Source organism: Drosophila ficusphila, unplaced genomic scaffold, assembly GCF_018152265.1.
Source record: "Drosophila ficusphila isolate 14025-0441.05 unplaced genomic scaffold, ASM1815226v1 contig_791, whole genome shotgun sequence".
Classification (NCBI taxonomy): Eukaryota; Metazoa; Arthropoda; class Insecta; order Diptera; family Drosophilidae; genus Drosophila; species Drosophila ficusphila.
The window spans coordinates 22,855,914-22,877,967 of NW_025064737.1; the positions used below are offsets into that span (position 1 = coordinate 22,855,914).

General features: G+C 41.6%; 1 protein-coding gene across 1 annotated transcript; it reads right to left on the reverse strand.

Annotated features, from left to right (window-relative positions):
• Nucleotides 1-1,393: 1,393 nt before the first annotated feature.
• On the reverse strand, nucleotides 1,394-21,812 carry LOC108088440 (tachykinin-like peptides receptor 99D). Its single transcript, XM_017186215.1, has 10 exons — nucleotides 21,383-21,812; nucleotides 13,712-14,036; nucleotides 10,797-11,023; nucleotides 8,204-8,378; nucleotides 6,693-6,908; nucleotides 5,678-5,828; nucleotides 4,901-5,097; nucleotides 2,502-2,641; nucleotides 2,372-2,437; nucleotides 1,394-2,278 (listed from the first exon to the last, which is right to left on the reverse strand). The coding sequence occupies exons 2-10, from the start codon at nucleotides 13,903-13,905 to the stop codon at nucleotides 2,097-2,099; spliced, it is 1,548 nt and encodes a 515-aa protein (XP_017041704.1). The 5' UTR covers nucleotides 13,906-14,036; nucleotides 21,383-21,812; the 3' UTR covers nucleotides 1,394-2,096.
• Between the last annotated feature and the right edge of the window lie 242 nt (nucleotides 21,813-22,054).

A 22,054-nucleotide genomic window follows, 5' to 3' on the forward strand; every position in this document is an offset into this window, starting at 1 on the left:
GCGTCTCCATTCACTTTGTTTTGTGCGTGGCCTTGGGGCAGGGGCTCTGTGGAGGGGATCAGAGTTAGCATGTGCCATTAAGATAAGTCAATAGTTAGGGGTCATCAAATGCAAGCTTCAACACGCCATTACCGAGCTTAAAACTAATCTTCAACTGTTATGCTTGCCATTTTGCGACCAGTTAAGGACTTTAATGTACCATTTCGAGGGGAACCACGAAAACAGCTTATAAAACAATGCCATGTTTGTAAACCGCTCTAAGCTGCCATTAGTCGACTAATAAAAACCAGTACCGTATGTTATGCTCTTTTTAACGTTTATGGATTTTGTTTATGCCAAAATATATGTATTTCACGGAAAAAGAATAAGCATTTTAATTAGCAAGGGCTTATTATATATTTAGATGTTTCTGTTCGATTTTTAAATGAAACACTTGTTGCCCCCTTTTGCAAGACTAAGCCCATGTGCAAGGAACCCTTTAGCGAGTTCCTGTTGCCATCTCAAAAGGCTGTGCTTAAAACCTTTTCCGAGAACTTGTATGAAAACGGAAAGCGAGCATTTAAGTATATCTGGTCAAAATGGGAAGTCGTATGACTTTCGCTAATGCAAATATTGTGAAAACAATTCTCAGATGATTTAAACACACGCTTTTGAGGGAGGCAGGGAACACCCCCTACAATAAGATTGGTTGTATTCGAAATGAATGTACCCTGTGCTCTGCAATATTCAGTTTATAAATAAATTAGGCTTCTACACAACATCAATCAAATTCGTATCCAACCAGATTTTAAATCTGAACACACCTTCTCCATACTTAATCTTCCAACTCTTGCGACTACCTTTCACTTGATAGGTATGCAAAATCGCCGAATTATTCATAAGTTATAGGAACAAAACGGCGTGGAATTAAGTGAGTTGAGGGCTTTGCCCCCTGTACTTGAGATGTGCTCATGCTCTGCTGGTTAGGGGAAGTGCTTACATCAAGCTCATAAAGTACGACAAAAAAATCAAATGCAATTTTCTTTAAAATGGTTACTGATAAAAAATTGATACGCCACCCGGGGAAGATGGCTTGCGGGCACAACTCGCATAGACACAGGCACATGTGCATTCGAATACGAGTACGTTCGCATTCAGACCTTTATTCAGACGCCCTAGGCAGTTGGATTATTCATATTTAAATTCGTCTTACACCCTCGCTGAATGGATGGAGGTTTGCTAGATTTTCGAGAGTGTTTGCCACTCCTGTCGGCTCCCCATGTCTCATTCACACGCCGAATATAATATGGATGGAAAAGCTGAATAAACAGCGAGGCTGGCGTTCTCATTCTCATTCTAGGATGTTGACAGTCCCTATTTGTGCACCCGGAAACCCAATACAACTAAGAACAACTCGGTGATGGAGCAAGTCGCTTTATTCGCAATAACGTTTATATTCAGACATTTATATTTACACGTACATTCACATTCATAGTCATTTGTTTATTTGTTACAACTTAAGCAAGCAGCCGTAAGCGTTAAGAAGAGTAAAAACAGTTTTTAGGAACCAATCCGAATATTTACAGTGACTCAAATGGATCAGTAGCATGATGAGGCCTATATATGGGAAACCTACTGCTTGGCTCACAAGTGTTTTATCTAGATTTAGTCTTTCCTTGTCCGAACAACCTTTCCCACTGAAATGCGACGAAGTATCGAGTTTCCTTTAAGCAATGCAGATATACAGTTGGCTATCGTTGAAGGGAAATACCCAATTAGTGGGCTCTTTTTTTAGTCCAGCTATATCTGATATGTTCGAGGGGCGGTCGAGGGCAAAGAAGGTATCCTAACTTAGCTTTGGTTTCTTTAAGAACGAATTGAAATTTAGACTAGGTGATTTTCGGGCTTCCACTGAACACGTATCCAAGGACCTTTGTAAAGTATAAAGTATAAATTCGAGACCTTTAAATAGCTTAGAGCCAGGTTTTGTCATCGGACGAGTCCCTGTCGGACAATCCAGGATTGGCTCGCCTGTAGTTGTTGTTGTACGGCGACGAGCAGACAATCTGGGTCTGCATCTCCAGGCTCTCCGGCTGAGCCACCTGGATGGCCGGCTGTCAGGAGAGCAGCTGGGTGGTGTTGGTCGTACTGCTGGAGTTGGACGCACAGGCTGCACTATTCGGACCCGACCACCGCTGCTGCAGCTCCTGCTGGTAGGACATCCTCTTCCTGTGCCCTCCGCCGGATGACTGCGACTCACCCGGCAGACTGTTTCTCAGCGTCGCATTGCGAGGTGTTCCTGGGGATTGCATTTGGATTTGCAGATCGAAGATAATTAGATTGTGACCCTTGTTCTCATCCACTTATCGAAGGTCTAGGGTTCGAAACTTACCGCTGTGCGAAATTCGATGCGATTTGGGTGAGCTCGGGCAGGTATAAAGTATTGATTTCTGGGTATCTATCAATGCGTAACTCATTAGCGTGCAATCCTTTTTGTGTCCATTGCGAGTGGTCGAACTTACCATTGCGCTTGATGCGATTGTGATCCGGCGAGCCGGAGCAGGAGTACCGGGATGTGAGGTTCTCCCTCCGGCTGAATGGCTCCGTTCCCACGCGCACAAACAAACACCAGCGGAAAACCATCTTGAAACCGTAGCGAAAGCTAAGAAAGTACACAGAGAAAAATGAAACAAGGATTGTAGCTTCTCAACAATAGGTTATTTAGTTGAAAGCAAAAAACTTTTAACAAATAACATGTAATTTTAGCAAACTCTCTCTAAAGGCACCTCAATACATCAAACCCTAAGCTACTTTTTTAATTGAGGATTTATGGACTACATGCGGACAATCCCTGAAACACATCAAATTGTTTTATTTATGAGCAGCTTTTTTACTGCCTTCCCGAGTCCTTTCTGTACAGTAACCTAGGCACCGGTTACTCATGTAATCTATAGCGAACAGGAGTGTTTTTTACGGGCCAACGCGGGAACTTAATATCTCCTCGTTTCCTATGGGTAGTAAATATAAATGAAGACCTTCGTCGTCGTTGTCGTTGTCGTCATCATTTGCATATGGGGCGCCATCAATTGACAGGAGTTGTCCATGGTCCTGGGCAACGGGCCTCACGTGCTGGCCAGGATGTTTTTTCTTTGTTCCACGTAGAGGCCCCATTATCCTGCTCTTCTGTTCCCGGCTAGCGTTCCCCCATCAGTCAGATATCCGCTGACTGAGCGAAATTAATTGCAATCCGCTACGTTTTTCCGGACACGGACGCACGAACACCGACTGCCAATTTGTACGGCCATATACACTATATATTTATGAGCAACGCCTTTTGTCTAAGTGTGAAAACACAAATATTTATACACCAACAGTTGCGGTTAAAGCAGTGGGATTTGGTTTTAGTTTATCAAATATTTTTAATAATAATTTCAAAAATTAATTTTATTTTACTATTAAGTTTTTATGTGGAATTTTTCCATTTTTATACCCTTGCAGAGCAAAGGGTATTATAATTTCAGTCAGAAGTTTGCAACGCAGTGAAGGAGACACCTCAGACCCCATAAAGTATATATATTCTTGATCAGCATCACCATCTGAATCGAAATATGTATGTACGTCTGTCCGTCTGTCCGTCTGTCCGTCTGTCCGTCTGTCCGTCTGTCTGTCTGTCCTCCTGTCGGTTTCTATGTAAACTAGTCTCTCAGTTTTAAAGCTATCTCGCTGAAACTTTCCCAAAAGTTGTGTAGTTGTTGCACGCAGTATATATGTCGGAACGAGCCGGATCGGGCGACTATATCGGATAGCTCCCATACAAGAGAATGAAATAAAAAATGTTTACACCGTTGTTTTTGATCAGATCGACTTGACTCCTTCCAGATGGCGTTTTCTAACTGCTATTGAATTTCGGATTAAATTTTATCAAAATCGGATAACTCTATCATATAGCTGCCATAGGAGAGATCAAAAAATATATATATAAATAATGGAAAAAAAATTATAATGTCGTTGTTTTTAATGCCACGAGCATGATTTTTGGAACATAAAGTTTTTTAAATACTCTTAAGTTGAGAAAAAAATTTCATAAAAATCGGAGTACTATATCATAGAGCTGCCATAGGAAAGATCGAAAAATCTATATAGAAATAACGGAAATATAATTATAACCTCGTTGTTTTTCATCAGACAATAATGATTTTTGGAATATAGAGTTTTCTAATGAGTCTTGAGTTACAAATTAAATTTCATTAAAATCGGACGACTATATTATATAGCTGTCATATGAACAATATGGAAAATTAATAGAAAAATCCTCATAGCTTCGATGCTCTTTAGCTTTTATGTATTTTGTTCGGCATATTTAGTAACTGCAAGGGTATATAAGCTTCGGCTTGCCGAAGCTAGCTTCCTTTCTTGTTAATGTTGTGATTAAACTAATTCAGGCTATTTTTATTACCTCACATTTTACGATTTATAGTTATTACTCCTGATTTTTATATAAAATGATTTTTTGTACTGTTTTAAACACATGGAATGCCGGCTTCAAATGAATGTCAACTAGTGTGCCTTTATTTCAACCGCAGCTGTGTGTCAGTTTTCCGGAATCATGTTGGCATGTATTTGCAAACTATATTCAAAGTGCGAGACAGCAACGACTAGCAACCAGGAGCACGTTGTGCCTGTGGTTCCTGCAGTAATGATGACGAGCACATTAATTTCCGGGGAGTCGGGTAACCAATCAACTAATCTGTCGACGCGGCTCTTGCCGAGATGTCGAAGTCCGGAATGCCACTGCACTTATGGTCCTAATGGTGCTAACTCAACCGCAAATTACCCAATTTGTTTCGGGTTAAAGCAACCACATGAACGTGAACCTTCCACTAACTAACTAAGCGAAGTGGCGAGCGATTCAACTACTCACCGCGAATTCATCCAGCAGTATATAATGGGATTGTACATGGAGTTGCTCATGGCCAGCCAGTAAATGGCCAGGTAGAGATCCTGGATGAAGGGTGCCTCGGTGATGACGGGATAGCAGGATGTGATGATGAAGTAGCAGTGATACGGCAGCCAGCAGATGGCGAATATCAGGACAACTACTATCATCATTTTCACCACCTAAGAGAAAGGCGACAGTTTATGGTTACAACACGCGTACAAATTGTTTTGAATTTGTTAAAATGCTTGCTCTATTTTGTGGATAAATGTATCTGTGACAACATTAATTTTTAAACATAAGTAATTCCTAAATGGATTTCTTGAAAGCTCTGGACTTAAATCATAGAAAACATAAAAGGTTGTTTACGGAAACTCGTTTTCCATGAACTAAACTCAACTTTAGAAACTATGGGTAAAGTTAATAAAAATGTTTAGCATCAACACAGGTGGCCAAATGGAAAAGGAGTTCCAGAAAAGGCAATAACATTTTCGTTGGAACCAAACGAAATGCGAAAACCCTTAAAAGCCGCATAAATAAAATCTATGGAAAAATTTAGAGCAAAAACAACTTAAATGCTTAAAAAGTTATGTTCCTAAGTCCTTCTTTAAAAGCAATTAAATTTTGTCGAGGCAGGACATCTAAAAGCAAAATCAAAAAAGCTTCCGAAAAGTTGTTAAGATTTCTATCTGGGGACTTCCGAAACCAAGTGCTAATTATAGTGTCGAAATGGAAGCCGGGAAGCCGGGCAGCAGGACTTACCCTCCGTTTACTGCGCACATTCTCCACTTGGCGCGGCGTGCACTCGCCAATCGTTTTGGATCCCCAGAGCTCGAAGCCAACACGCGAGTAGGTGACCGTCATCGAGACGATGGGCAGGAAGTACGTTAAAACGATGATGAGGATGTTGTAGCTAAACGACAAAGGCGCACAAATAGAGTAGATCAAACAGCGTGTTTACAAGCCTTTCAGTTAGTCGAGCAATGCTTTTAAAACCCCTATCGCTCCATCGGACATTGTTGCTGCCGCTGGCTTTTGTTTTATTTTTTTATTGAGCAAGTAGCAATTTGGAATGAATCTAAAATTAATGGCCTTGCATGTGGGACACAATGCATAACACAGGGAATACGGGGGACGTAGAAAGCAGAACGCAGGACACCCACTGCTACCAAATTGCCATACAAAATGGTTGTAAAAAGCAACACGTTTTATCTGCCCCTCTTCCCGATTTTGCCCACAGGCAACCAACCCCCTACCCCCTACCGACTGCCCACCCATTTGGCCATTCGTTTTTTATGTGAATGTCTTGGTTCAGTTTTGTCTCCAAATGTTCGCTTTTACGACCACATCCCCGATAATCCACATCCCTCAGTCTCACTAAAGATCCGGATTCCGATTGTCCCTGCATGTGCAACTTCCAACTCGAATGACGCTCTGATTTTTTGATTTACACCTCCAGCTCGCTGACAAGAAAAACCTTTTGGGTATCCACTCACAAAAAGCAATTTTGAAAACGAAACTGTTTTACTATAACTTTAAATACATTTTTAAAGAAAGTATATGCATTAATCTAGCAACTTTTAAAAAATAAATTTTAATCTCCTAAATAAATTGGTTAAAAAAACTGGAAAATTTTCACTGTGCATTGACGGCAACTATTTTTTTCCCCCAACTAATGTGATGGTGGAAACAAGCACTGACAGCTTCAACTGACGTAAATTCGGCTGAGTTCAGCTGAGCACTTGATTTTTTTCGCGAAAGGATTACGGATACTCACAGTGATTCCAGCCTCGAATGACCCGTTGGGCCATCGGGCCAATCCGGAAAGCAGACTGTGCGGATGCCCTGCCCCTGCACGGGCACCTCCTCCGTCTGGTGGACGATCATCATGGGGCAGGAGATGAGGCTGGAGGCCAGCCAGATGACCGCTGCAATGGCCAAATTGCATCGCTTGCTCATCCGCGGCTGCAGTGGCCTCATAATGGCCACGTACCTGCGAAAGTAAAACCAATGAGAGGTGCCATTTTAAAACAATTTCGGTCGAGTGGAGGGCCCTCGCTAACAAAGTTTTTGCTGAGAGGGAACCTCCACACAGTAAGCTGATTATCGGAATGGACGAGGTCACCCCGAAAAAAAGGGCCATGAAATGAAATTAAGAGAACGGCCCTTGCAGAAGTGCGCTTCAGCCAAAAAGTAATTTAATCTGCTGAATTTTGGCCTGCGTGGTGCTATTTCATCGGATCACGACATGCCATTAAAAGTTGGAGTCATTAAGGGAGTTTAAACAGTAACCCAATAGGAGGATAATGTTATGTTGCGTATGAGCAGCCTGTGTGATTTATTTGTTCTATTCGCTGAGGTCTTTAATTGGATTAATTTACCGTGATTTGAGACTTTAAATGTATACCTAAGAGTTTCTTTGACTAAGCATTAACTTAATTTATCGCTCGAAAGAAGCATTATTTATGTGTCGCACGCAAGTCTTTTATTTATATGCTCGACATTTCCAATACATTTATTTCTACTGATGGTTCTGGATTTTATTATTATGGACGGGGAAGAAAATTAATAAATGCAAACATTGTAGCAATGTTTTATAGGCTTTTTATTTATTCGTCGGTTTTCAATTCACTGTTGCTAAATGTTTTGCTCAGCAGCTTGAACTTTTAAAATTTATTTTTGGTACATGCCCTAACTTGACAGTATATTTAAATTTATATGCATGCTTACGATTTCGAACCGATAAATCTTCAATAAATATTTGGGACTGAGTAAATGGAGAATTATTTATAAACAGTTCGGCATTTGTATCTGTATGCCCACTGATTTGTTTACTAGACAGTATAATTTGATGAATACGCCTTCGATATAAAAGGGATTATTCTTCACTATCACTAAGCATTGGAAAAATTATTTATAATCTTTCGAGTTGTTTATCGGCTATTTTGTTTACTAGACAGAATAATTCGATTTAGCCTCCTAATATTTCAAATAGGTGAATCATCAATAAACGCTTCAGCCTAAGTATGTGGAACATTATTTATTTATGTATTTCGGGGAGCTCGTATTTTGATGGGTTCTCGTTTTGAGCTTTGTGACAGGCAATCCAATTGTGCTCCCATGTCTGCGGCCCTATGAAATCCTATTAAAGCGAATGGGTTACTTGGCCCGTGCTCCTGACCGTGATTGATAAGGGTCGCGATAGGTCGACGGGATCGGCGTATGCATATGCATATGTGGCTGCTCCTTCGGGCATTCATAATCCCCACAATCCCCGGATCCACTCACCTGTCGATGGAGATGGCCATTAGGGTGAACACGGAGGCGCAAACGCTCAGCATGGCGATGAACTGGGACAACTTGCAGTAGAACTCGCCGAAGGGCCAGTCGCCGTCCAGCATGTAGTAGTAGTTGAAGGTGACGTTCAGGCTGGACACCATGGCATCCGCGATGGAGAGGTTCACTGGCCAACCGGAAAAGGCAGAGACGGGAAATCATTCTTATCTGTTCGAGTGGCAACAGCCGGCAAATTATGCAGAACAAACAACAAAGAATTTTCGTAATTACGCAACCTTCGAGGGCCCGAAAAGAAAACACAACTCCCGTCACTTCCACTTACCTTTTATTTGCGCTCTGTACATTTATAATTAGCGACGGGTAAAGTGCACTTTCACCCGCATATTTGTACCAAAATCAACAGGAAACGAGAGCATCTCGTCTGGAATCCATTACTTGATATGCTTTTATTGTATTTCATTTGCATGGACCGATTTACATGCCAATGAATCAGCAGCCATAGACAATAACACGGGCCACGCGAAAGGAAAATGCCAACACTGAGAAAGAGAAGTCTTCGGTCTCCGTCTTTGTTTACTTTTCATTATCTACTGGAGATAAGGCGACGAAGTGGCGAAGAATAAAAAGCATCTCGAAGCCCACAGCAGCTACAATAAAACAAATGTCCTTTTGCCGAACATTAGCCCGTGTCCTCATGTTATTCTCGGCTGCTGCGAGCTCCTGCGACTCCTGAGTGTCCTGCGAGTCCTGCGACGCCTACGACACGACACGAGGCGACGTGTCGCATTCTAACAATCGACCTGGCTCCCGGGGCCGTTGACTATGGCCCCATAACCATTACCCCGGGGGCACGGACCTGTCAGCCACGTACCCGAATATCGATTCTGGCCCATTTTAATTAATAACAAAATGTAACTTTTTAGGCCCACCGCCTTTGCAGGGGGCACACACTCTGCCCGAGATAACAGGAATATTATTTATGACCTGGATGGAACTTAATAAAAATCACAAACTTAAATGAGGAAAGAAAAACTTTTCAAATTACATAATTTTTAAATAAATGTCAAATGTTTGAAGAGTCTTAAACAAAATTTTCAAAAGAATAGCTTGTTCTACGAAGATATATTTAGAAAAACCTTTTTCTTATGGCTACAAAGTTGATAGAATCTCATTACAAACGATACCCTACCCGAGAAACTCAAACAAAAGATGCAAATACGCATTGATAATGAACCCAAAGAAGATTATCATCCGGTGACTGGTTTCCCCCGAAAACCCAACCACCTCGATGGGCGGACGAGGAGCTGCTCCAGCTGTCTGTGATGTGAATTTGAAATTTTCGTGCCCGAAAATGATTAAAACGTCAGAACTTGTTACTAATAATGATTGCCAATGTGTATTTATAAATGCAAATTCGAAATGCCTTCGCCAAAGCCCTCTGAGCTCAACGGGCATTTAGTTTACGTAATAATAATAATCATTACCAAGTCTCTGACAAAAGGCAAGTGGAACAGGAGGGTTCGGGCCAAGATTGCTGCCTGCTCCGATGTTATTTGCTATATCTGGATGGGATCCGTCGAACACAAGAGCTGGATTAGTGGTAAGCTCGCAAAACGGAATCAATTCCAGGTTCATTTTATTGCCTTCAGTCTTAGGTTGCTCGGGCATTATATTAAAATAATTGCGCATGCATAAAGTTGGCAATCAGGTATCTAAGTAAACATTCCGGAGGAGAGAAGGAAAACTTCTCTGCAAAATGTCGATAGTGTCGTTATGGGGAAAACTTTATTAAAACTTTAATAAGCTTGGCCTAAACTTCGGCGTCTCTAAGCATGCGTTAAAGTTTTTAGAATTGAGATTAGAGAGTGCATAAGTAGGAAAGTCGGAATGCGACTTGGATGCATCCCGAAACGTGTTTAAAAGCATATTCAATTAATGAGAGTCAAGTTCAGTCTTTAGACTGCAAACTTCATAACTTGATTTGATGCCCGAAGGCCAAGGAAATTAAAATTAATCCCATCCTGGCTGGCTTTCTCCTCCGTTCAGTCAAAATTGACAGCGATGGGGGATTGAGGGGCAGTAAAGTTAATATCAGAGCCATGCAACAGGGTGCATGTAAAATGCGGAAGAGGGAGGCCAGCGACCAATTCAGTTGCTCTTTAAGTGCCGCTCGGTGCAGCAGCAGCCATAAATAGGTAATCCACCCCAGTTTTCCCAGGGAGAGACTTAAACAAGCCCCACGGGCTCTTGTCAGAGCTCGTCGACCCGAACTGGACAAACTAAAGGGGAAACACCAGGATCCTAATTGGAGGAACGCGGGAAAATGAAAAATAGTTTTTGGCGGAAACTATAGTCTTTAATTTTTCATTACCGACAAAGTAGTTGGGCGAAGAACAAGTTAAAGTCTGGTTAAATTTCACTAAACGTTACTAACTTGACATGGGAAGAGACGGTATCTAGGGCTCACTAAACCAGCAAATATTTGATTTACAAGCTAAGCTCGCATGCCCAACATGCCGTATGAGTGATTTTTATTACGTATACGCAAGGTGTGCACACATGACAAGCAAATCAGCCTACTCACCTATGAAATAGTTGGTCACCGTCCGCATCCGCTTGGTCGTCATCACAATCCAGACAACAATCAGGTTACCGCCGGTCGCCACAATGACCATGCCGCCAAAGAGCAGGCTCCACAACACCTGTCGCCACCACGGGACCACAAATGCAAACGGGCTCGTCTCCATGGAGGCCGCCGCATCCTTGGCCGCATCCTCCACGTCGACGGTGGAGGGCAGGTCTGTGGATAGGCTGTGAATGAGAAAGGCAGAAGGTGGATAAGGTGGATAAGGAGGATAAGGGGGATGTGAGGTACAATGGGGAATTAGTGACATCGAGATTAAGTGTGTGTTATGTTTCACGTCGTCCCACTGCTACGCCATAAACGAGTGCCAAGTGGGTGATGTGTCTATGTAAGCATGCGAATGGGTGCTTCCAGCTTACAAGCCTGTGTGCACTGGAAGAAAGTGCCTAGCAAAAGATTATTTATAAGCTTTAAAACCTCTCAGTTAAAAAAAAAAACACTATTATAAATAAAAAAAATATTTCTAAATAGTAATTCCTTTTAATTAAAAACCCCTAAAGAATACAACCTAAATCTCATAAAAATACCCGTTTCTCTCTGTGTATCTATATGTGCGTATCCAGGATGTTGTCGCTATTAAGCGTGTGTAATTGTGCGTGCGTTGACAAATCCGTGTTCTTCTCCAGCGCCGTCTGCCGCATAAAACATCGGGTTCAGCCGGAGGGCAGAGGACTCCACTCACTCATCGGCGGTTGTCGTCATCTTTTTAATATTTTCCGAGCCTCGTCTTGTTTATTTAGGTTCGCATCTAGGAGAGTGCTCAAATAGAGGGAACCCGAGGATTCGCTCCAGCGGATTTGTGACGCGACAGGAGGGTTAGACCCCGTCCTCCGATCGGGCTTTATTGGTCGCATAAACTAGAAAACTGGAGGGCAGGACAACAGCCATGTCATTTAATATGCACGCAGTGTGCTGGGGATGGCACTAAATTGGCTAGGTAGTCATTAATGCTTTGTTTACTCGCTCTTCACAGCAATTAAAAAGATGCCCACATAAGTAATTCTCACTATGCACTCACACTCACTCTTTTTCGGTTGACGAACTACGGGGATTTACATAAAATCTCTTTTGTTCGAGGGCCTAATGCAAAGAGGATTATTGATTTGTTTTGTGGGGAGCCAGATAGGCCTGTGAAAAACGGAATGGGAAATGGAAATGGAAATGGCTGGATGGGAAAAGTGAGGATAGAAGAGTCAGAGAAACAAATTCAGGACGCCTCGGGCCAAAGAAAATGTCATGGCAAAAAGCGAAAAAAAAGATGTTGCTACTACTCTGATGTCTTCGGCTCCCAGAACTCACACTCTTGTTGATATTGGTGTTGAGGTTTAAACAGTGCCAATCGACAGGAAAAAGGGGATATCAGTTTAGAGAGTTAACAGTACAGTCCGAAATTCTAAGTCGAGTTTTAAAAGCATTTTATTGTTGTTGAGGTACTTGTTTAAAATTTTTAAAAGTCGCCAGGGGCAGTTTTCTCACTTTTGTTCGGTTTTGTTCTATGAATTGAATCCAATCGATTTGAAAATATATTTAACAACTTTACCATTCTTTAATGCTCTATTAATTCCAACCCACTCTTAAAATATATTCTTTATTTGTAAATAAAAATGATCTCAGCCGAAAATAAACTAGCATTTAACCTATGCCTTTTATTAGTTGTTATGGGAATCTGCACAGTTTCAGCAAATAAAATTGTTATTGTGCCACTTCTGTGAAATGTGTACAAATATGTTTTGCTTTGATGCTGGGATTCTTTTGTGTCGAAAAATATGCCAGGGTGTGTGTGCTTCGTCCTCCCGATTTTAGCCATCTTGGTTGCCTTTTATTTGCACATAAATCGGACGTAGTGCCTGCGCAAACAAATAGACAACTCAGGAAAAAAAGAGAGCAGTAGAAAAAGCAGTAGCAGCAGCCAATGATACGATACTACTGACTGTTGTCACAGGATTGAGTGCTGAGCACTGCCTGAAGGATATATAGCAGTTTTGGGCCGCAAAAAAAGCGAAGAGTCATGGGCAAAATGTATTTTCGATGCGTCAGTCGCAGCCATATCCCAATAATTATCCGAGTTCGACTGACGTAGTAACCCATTTGTTGCCGCTGTTGCGGCAGTAAATTTGGGACATGTCTGCAAGAATAGAGTTGAATGCCATTGAAGAGCATAAATGCCGGCAGTTTGAGCACCCGCAGTTTTTTTTTGTCTATATACGATATGTATACTAAGTATCCCGGCATTAAATGTGTTTGCCTTTCGCGGGCCCTCCGACGTTTTATGTATTTGAAACGGAAGCGAAGCACCAGCGTCGAACGGACTGCACGGAAATGCCTGAATGAATGACTGAATGCCGGAATGCCGGAATGACTGAACGGAGGCGTCATTAGAGATGCATGTTAGTGTGGGCACAATCAGTGGCATATCGCGCATAAAACAGACGCGAAGGCGGACTCATCAGGACTCATCAAAAAGCCACGAAATCTGCGATCCCATTCTACTTTCCGAGTGCAGTGGAGTAGACAGGGTTCTATGGGTGCTTAGGACCCCCTTGGGCATCTGGATATGATGAATTTTAATTACAATATGGCCTACACAGTCTGCAGACTCACATTATAATAAAAATGAAAAAAAGTGGCAATACAAAATGAGGTCTTGATTAGAAATTAAAAAAGCCACCGAATTGTAATCAATAAATTTCAATCTAAGCAAAGTTTCTTCTTGGAATTAAAAATGGATTTACTAGTTGAAAAGCCCCTCAAATTAATTTCCCACGACTGCCATGATTGCTCTGTTTGTTCGTGAGTTTGGGCATTAATTGAGTTTAGTCATAATTAGGCATTAGACGGATCCGAGCTTAACTCACGTTTGGCTGTGATTGAAGGAGCTGGTGGACTGGCCGAGGTCCTGGCCAAAGTCGGGAAGGGGAGTGTGGTTCGTGGTCGCCAGGACACTGCTCATGGCCAAGTAGAGAACGGCTGCGGGGGTGCTCCAGTTGCTCCAGTTGTTCCCGCTGATGTCGGAGTAATCATCCGCCTCGAAGTCACTGCGGTTCTCCATGGCTGATGTCCTTTTTCAACGCCCCCGAGTACTTTCTCTTTGTCTTTATCCTGGCAAAAGGGATTCCCGAGTTAATGTTGCGTATCCCTTTTCGTTTCTCCTATTTGCTTTCCATTTGCCAACTTTTCAACCTGAAAAATGCAGAGGAAACAGTAACGAGACCATCTAATTTAATTTCTGGCATGTTTTATTTTATTTTGTGATCTTTGTTGCCCTCGTGTTTGTTGTTCGAAACAAAGCTTTTGATGCTCATTTTCAGTAAAAACTTTTCACATTCCCTCTACGTGCTTATGAAGGTATTCATATCGATTTTGATTTCTCCATGATTTCGCCTTCTTTATTTTTCGCTACGTGACTCATTGTCGCCCTGTCTCCTGCTCTTTTGCACAAGTTTTCTGTGGTTTGTTTCTAGTTCTTTGAATAATCTGACTTAGGAGTTCTCCCGAAATAAAAGTTACTTAAGTGTGCTTGGGCAGCTCTTGATGAGACCGAAAAGTGGTGGCCATTAGTGATTCGGAAGCCTTGGAAACTTTTTGAGCGTAAAACGTCCGTAATTTGTAGAACACAAAAGTTGATTTTCCGTGTAAAGCCTCACCTAATTTCTGACTCTAAACGTGAACGAGCAACAATCAAAATAGGAACATTAGCTGCCCAATCAAAAACCTAATAAGTGGGCGTGTAAATTATAGGGACATAAACTAATTTATCAATGTTTCTGAATAATCAATACCTAACTACCGGGCTTATTGCTTTGCATTTGAAGGACCAGCTTTTAATATAACAGAAATTATTTCATTTTCCTATTTCCATAAATTGTAATATAAATTGTAATATAATGGTCACAAATTTTGATGAATGGCCCTTAAGCTACACCGTTTAAATAGAAATATTATTATCTGTAGCGTCATTACTTGGATAAAAATAGCTCAAATCCAATTGAAAAGAACGCAGTAGGGCTATTTTCTTTAATGCGTCCCTTGAGCTAGATTTACCTGCCTTTCGAGTGTCTGATGGCCGGGGAACAATTGTTTCAGAACGACAGGAAAGCTTCTCTTTGCCTACTTTTTGCCCATAGTGAATGGAGGTCCTTCCACGGGAGCGACCTGGTTGTCCTTCAATTATGACTGGGATCTGTCCTTGGCAGCTCGAGATAATTGCAACGGCCAGTCGCGTCTCTTGAAGTTCAACAAAAACGATAGTCCGAGTAGCTGCTTTATATTCCTTCAAGGCGCTTTTATTACTTTGTTTGCTTTCGGACTTTGTTACTGCCCAGCAGTAATGGAAAGAATTCAACGACTAGAGTATAAGGTATAAGCCAAAAAATAAGGTGTAGGTCAAGTAAGTAGGCCTTTATATATATAGAGGTAACTTCTCTTTCTTTACCTGCTTAATGCAAGAATATTATGAAAAATAAGATTGCGTATTACATTGCCTATTGTTCTCTAATAGAAAATCATATTTTTTTTCTCCCCGTGTTCTACTTTATGTATTGGAATAACAGTTTATCTGCCAAGTCAATAGAGTGCACCAATACTCCGGCCGACAAAGATGCAACCCCCTCTCCAAAAGCGACGCCATCGAAAGCTATTAAACAAACAGCGAGGCGTACAGAAATCAATTGCCGGCAGCTCGTCTGCTGGGGAATGATTACAAATAATGACTACAAATAGACAAAACAAAGCACATGCCACAGACAAATTAATAAGTTGGTTGTGGTTCTGGTTCGGTCCAGAAATTGGCAACTGAAGTGCACCGGGTGATGACGCGTCGGCGATGCAGTCTTAATGAAAGGCAAACAATCTTCAAACGGAATGTTCACCATAATTGGCAGATCGTTTCACGCCCCCGAAAAAAAACGCACGATGAAAGCAAATATTTGCCAGAATAGCAAAGTGCTCAACCAACTAAAAGTTGGTCGCCCCTCGGCGAATGAGTTTGTGTGCGGGAAGGTCCTTTTTGACTGATGTCCGCTCAAATTGCGTTTTCGGCAATAATCGCAAAAAATTAGATTCGCATTTTTGTGCTCGGAATTTCGGTGAACTTGAAAAATGGCCAAGCTGTCACGTGCCATGGCCAGCCACCGAAAGCGATGTAAAACGCTGATGCAGTGGAAAGTCGTGTGGCGTTGCGTATACGCCGTGTTGTGCCAGCACGCAGAGCGTAAACTTTAAAATGAGTTTATCTCGCTGACTCGCGGTGGATTTTGTTGTTGTTGTTGTTTTTCCTATTTTTCCTAGGTCTTTGTTTATCAAATCAAATCTAGATAGACACTGCAACAGCAGCACTGCGAGCTGGATGCTTAGTAGTTCAGCCAAGTGTTTCAGACACCGTCGGGTTTTTAAAACGTCAGGGTAAACACTTGAAAAAGAGTAGGAAATGCAAATAATTAAGTGTATAGTTTGGCAAACTTTAACAAAGAGTTTAACTGTTTAAAAAGTTTCATTTTTCAGATTGTTCATACAATGGAGTTACTGAACCACAAGAGTTTACAAAATATTAAAATTTAACTCTATTTAATAAATCATTTCAAGCAAAAAACTCTTGCCTGTTTAATATTGATTATGCGAAAATGTAGGGTTTTTCTGTGAAAGTTAAACAATTCCCTTTGGACCTTCGACTCGCCACAACTGCTTACAGCATTCCACATATTTTTTAGGAGCGTGGAAAGCACATGCAGCGTTCATTACGACCGAGAATAAAAGGTCTAGTTTTTTCCCGGTCCCTCGGCAGTTTCTCTTTTTGTATTTGACAAGTCAAGTACAGGGTGGCATAGTCACAGGCACACAGCGCCGAGAAATAAAGACGAGTTTAGTCGGTGGGTCTTTGTAAGTTGGTCGTTCGGTGGGTTGATGTGTTGGCGGGCAAGTGGGAGTGTGTGGCTGCAGCAACAGTGCGGGTCTATATGGACACGGACAGCCCAGTCCCTTGGGTGTATACTGGGAGAAAAATCTCTTTCAAATCTCTTGTCTAGACATTACTACACAAAACCGCTTCTTATTAACTAACCCGCTTATTCCTACACAGTTTAATTTGAAGCCAATAATTGCTTTACATATATTTCAGCTGAAGCCAGCATTAAAGTTAATTAGAAATTAACTGTATCACCCAACATTCAGTAAATTACAAATGAATTATAAAGGAAGCAAAAAGCATTACATATTATAATTACAAAATCGGATTATTTATGATTTGTAGACAAAAGAGACAGCCATTGTGTTTTTTATTTCTCTGCAAACGCTTTTGTATGTGCCACTACATATGTATGTCAATACGAGTTGGGGCGCTGTCCTACAGCCATGCCACCTCCCCCTACCTCCCTCCCTCCCTTGCCACGCCCCCATCCTGACATGTCGGTCCACATTCAGTGTACTTTCACTTCCTGCCGCCCGGCCTGTATATTTCTAAAACAATTTATTAAAAAACAAAAATACGAGCAGAGCAAGCAACATAGGCAGCCAAACCGAAACGTAATAAGCACATTTTTTCGGGGTAGTGGAAGTGAACTTGAATTGTAATTACCAACGCCTTTTGCCGGCTTAAACGAGCGTTTTTAATTTACCCACAAGCACAAACAAGCACACACTAACACACCCGCACCGGCAAAACAATTAGGCACAAAATGAGCATTAAATGTATGGTGCTGCAAATTGGCCACATGCGCCACCAGCTCCTCCACGTTTCCGAATCTCGGCAGTCGGGCTAAATTCATCAAAATGATTGTTTAATGAGCTCCGCACAATGCTCGGAGCAAGAAATTCATTTGCGAGCTGGATTTATCTTTCGCACCTTACCGAAAAACAGACGAAACAATAACATCCACGAAAATTAAACAATCCCCCTTAATATATATAAATAAACGTGGGTGATAAAAGCGCTAAAATACTATATAAACATCGGATAAATGCGTACTTGGGCGAACTTGGAGATATATAATATATGGCGGTGTTGAGGCAGGACAAGTTGTTTCTGCGAATTTAATTGTTCAAGCGATTCGGGTTTATTTGCCTTTAAAGTTGGATGGCCAATAACAGATAACAGGCATTAGAATTATTTACAAATGAATCAGCTCGGCTCAGGTATGTTGAAATTAAATTTTTCTGCCCGCTCGGACGGATTTCGATGTGTGTACAGAGTTTAAGGGAATTTAAGGTGACCAGCATGTGTGTGCGTGTGCTTACATCCTAAGCATTATGTACCATTTAAGGCCATTTCCCTGGCTCATAAAGAAGCCACAAAAGCCATGGCAGTGATTGCAAGGAATACATTCAGCCCTCATGCGACTTACGCCACTCACGCCACAAAAAACGCCACTCATACGCCCCGTTGTACGGCCAATCGCCCCTGTGCCGCCAGTTACCAATTACCAGCAGTGGACATAAACCAAAGCAAACAGGTGAACGGAGTGGGGGAGTCCGGGGTATTCCGATGTCTTATCTTATCAACCGGAGTCTATCGGAGTGCCCTGCATAGCAATCCGAGAGCTGAGCGGAGAACGAACCAAATAACCGACTGCAGTTCCGCCCAAATGTCTGGAGCTATAAATTTTGCACCCCAGCACCCACTTAGTCAATTTATTGCAATTATGTGTAAATTGAGGAACAAAGCGGAGACAGGCGATGGCTCTTTGGTGGAGCAAGTGCAGAAAGGCGAGCTATAGTATGTATATTGCCCACTTGGCTCCCATTCTCAAAGACCAGTGGTCCCCACCACCACCCACTTCACCCACATCCCATTCGCTGGATTTTCCATCAGATCTGTTTGGTGTGGAAAGATGACGACCAGTGGCGAAGCCAAGGGGGAATTTGAGTATATTTCACTTTTGATTGGTCTTTTTTTTCGCCCGTTGAATGTCTACTGAACAGAAGCTTTCCACTTTTCACTTATTTCAAAATTGATTTGAATACTTTGCAATTTATGCTTTTTATGACCATTTAACTAAATGCACGTTGGTGATTCAATTTGTGAAATATTTTAGGTTTAAAAGCATTACATTTTCGGTCCTTGTAGTCAGAATTATATTGTCTGACAATGATTGCGAATAATAAAATGATCAAATGAAATTGTATGCCATAAATTGTACGCTTACTTCGTTTGTATTAAATCATAAATAACAATCTGACAATAGTTGCAAATAACTTTTGCCAAAATTAGGGAACAATATTTTAGATTAGATATACAAAGTTGGCAAAGCCTATAATTTATGCATTTATGTTTCGACTACACATGTTATTTTCTGCTCTTGTGCCCGAACAATGCCTACAAATTAACCCATTTATTTAAAGGCAAACCCCTGCGAAAGTATGTCCTTTTCTCCTTTGTCCACCGACAAGGACAGTGCATAGTTCAATGGAGCTGCACAAAGGAAGGACCAACTCATCTGAGTACCGCTAAAATATGTACATGATTCACCGACTTGTTTAGGACTGCCTCATTTAAATTCACACAGAGCTGATATAGTGAGCTGGTGACCAGCTGAAAGCTGAGTGCTGAGAGCTGAAAGCCGAAGTTACACACGTCTCCGGCGCCACAGGACCTGCAGCCCTGCCCTCCATCTCCCCGCCGGTGTCCTTTGGGCCCCACATCCTACAACGTCCGGGAAAAGACGTCAGCAGTGGGGCGGATGCCGCATCGGTTTCAATTTAATTAAATGTTTTGATGCATGACAGCACTGTGGAGCTCGACCAGAACTGGACATACTGAGCATACGAAGGATACGGCATTCGCTTATTACTTATTCGCATTCGCATTCACATTCGAATTCGCTTAAAGATCCCCGCTCGTTCACGCCTGCCTGGATCTTTAAAGACCGCCTTTTTTTGGTAGGCCAACTAATGGCCATCGGCCCATTCCGGCTTACAGGACTAATGCGGAAGGGGGAGAGGGGGATCCTCCGCACCGCTGAAAGCAATTCGCGTTGAAAGGATTTCGGTTTGCTCAGCTGACCGTTGACTGGGCTTTTGTGAAGATGGGAATGCGAATGCGAATCCGAATCCGAATCCGAGTGCGGATGCGTCCATTTGCCCGGCAAGCAGCCATTTATCCGGCCAACCACTCCACTCGGCCAAAGACCCTCGACCACAGCCGGCAGGCCACAACATCTTGCGGCCTTCACTAATCATAGTTGACATTAAATATTTAGGAGCGGCAAAACTTTTGGCAGCCAGTGATTGAGTCAGATGGCTCCGGGCTCACAGGGCCAATTAAACGGGCTATTTGGCAAACGGATTGCCTTTAGTTCGATGGCTGTCTTCTAAATTTAAATCCAATGATGAAATGGACACATTAAGTGAATCAGTTGGCAATGACCAATTACTAGGATCCTAATTAAAGGAGCAATCAAGCTATTATTCTACAAATGGAATACATTTGTTGTCGTCTTACATTGATTTGTAGCATTTGAATTTGTATGCTAACATAATTCACAACAGTTTAATTAATTAATTCATTTAATTGGAATTATTTTAAGCAATCGAATTGTTGTTCGACTTGTCGACTTATAGTTTTTGTTACACACGATTAATACCAATTGAATATATATCTATTTAATTTATTTTTTCGATCGAAAATGATTAAAAAAATCTTTGTAATTACCCAAAACACTTTCAGTTAAGCTACCAATTCGGTTAAACGTTTTTATTCATATTATGATTCGGCTTCAACTTTTTATTTTCAACCACTTCATTTTTGTTAAGGAGGATACTTAGCATATTTAATTCACAACAAACGGATGTTCCTACTAATAAAATGGTTTGAAATCCCCACAAGGTTAAAGTAAGTTAAGTCCTAAAGTAAATACATTTTAAGCACTTTGTTTATTTGCATTATAAACATCAGTAATGTGCGCATCTGAGAACACCCAAGGGATAATCCGATGCGAGCAGTTTTTATTTTATCACACAGGATGTAAATGCAAAGGTACATACTAAAAAATAAATGATTTTCCTTTGGGGGCTTTGCCAGTTAACATATTGGGAACGGAATCAAATTAATTGTTACCCAGAGGAATTTGGTTTTCCCGACGCATTTCCCGAGTCTGAGATCATCGGAGGTCCTTTTAATCGACAAACCCAATTGAGCGTGCTGATTTTTGGTTATCCGTTAACTATTTCTCGCTTGACTGGAATCGTGGAACTCGATGCTCAAATTGAGTGGAAAATCGGGATGAAGAGGGACGCCCTTGAGTTTGATCTTTCGAATTCGGCTTCATCGCTTGATTAACCGATTGAAGTAATTACATTTTGGATAAAGTTCAAAATGGTGTACAAATAGCAGTTTTATGATTACTTTGCCAACTCAAATTTGCATTAACTTTTAATACAGCCGTAACCCAAAACAATTTCAGTTTTGGCAATAAGCAAAGTTCACAATCAAACCCCCCTCGAAAACAATGTTTGTGTAATATGGAAAAGCAATGAAAAGACCACCAAAACGGAAAAAAAAAATCACAAAATTCTTGAGGCGTTGGGAGACCGCTTACCAGGAACTATGCTAAATTCCCCTTTTTCGCTGAGGCAACGAGGCGTATGAGCAATGTCAGCCAATTGCAAGCAGCGAAAAACAAAGAAATTGTATTTAAAAATAAATTCCTCTTTTCACTTTTCCTCGTGCTCTGCGGTTTCAGTGTTTATGTTTATTAGTTTTAATCAAAACACCAATTTGTATATTCAATTTAACGACTAGTTTATCGCTTTGCTATTCGATGCCCCGTGTTTGTTTGCTACGAAATTCAATTTTATTTTCAATCCACTGCCCCGAATTCAATTACGATACGGATCGAGTGCCGGCGGCATTTTCGCCTGCTCTAAGCTGATTTTCCAGCATTTTTTCAACACTTTTCCGACAGCGCTACGAGCCGAAGAAGTCGTTCCCGATCCGGAGACCCGTCGCTTTTTTATTCGAACCGTACGCGCGCGAGTCTGCCGTTGAACTGAACGGAAAACTGAATGCCAGCCGGAATTTTCTGAGGCTGTGCGCGCCATATCAGCAGGGTTATAAGGGCCACCAAACGGGTGGATTTTTCGGAGGTCTGGGGTAGGACTTTTGAACCTTTTGGGGTCTCTAGCCGCTTGTTGCATATGTTGCTATGTCACCCCCGGGACTGGGCCCACATAACCCTTCACTCTAAGGAAGGGGTTCATCCTCAATTTTG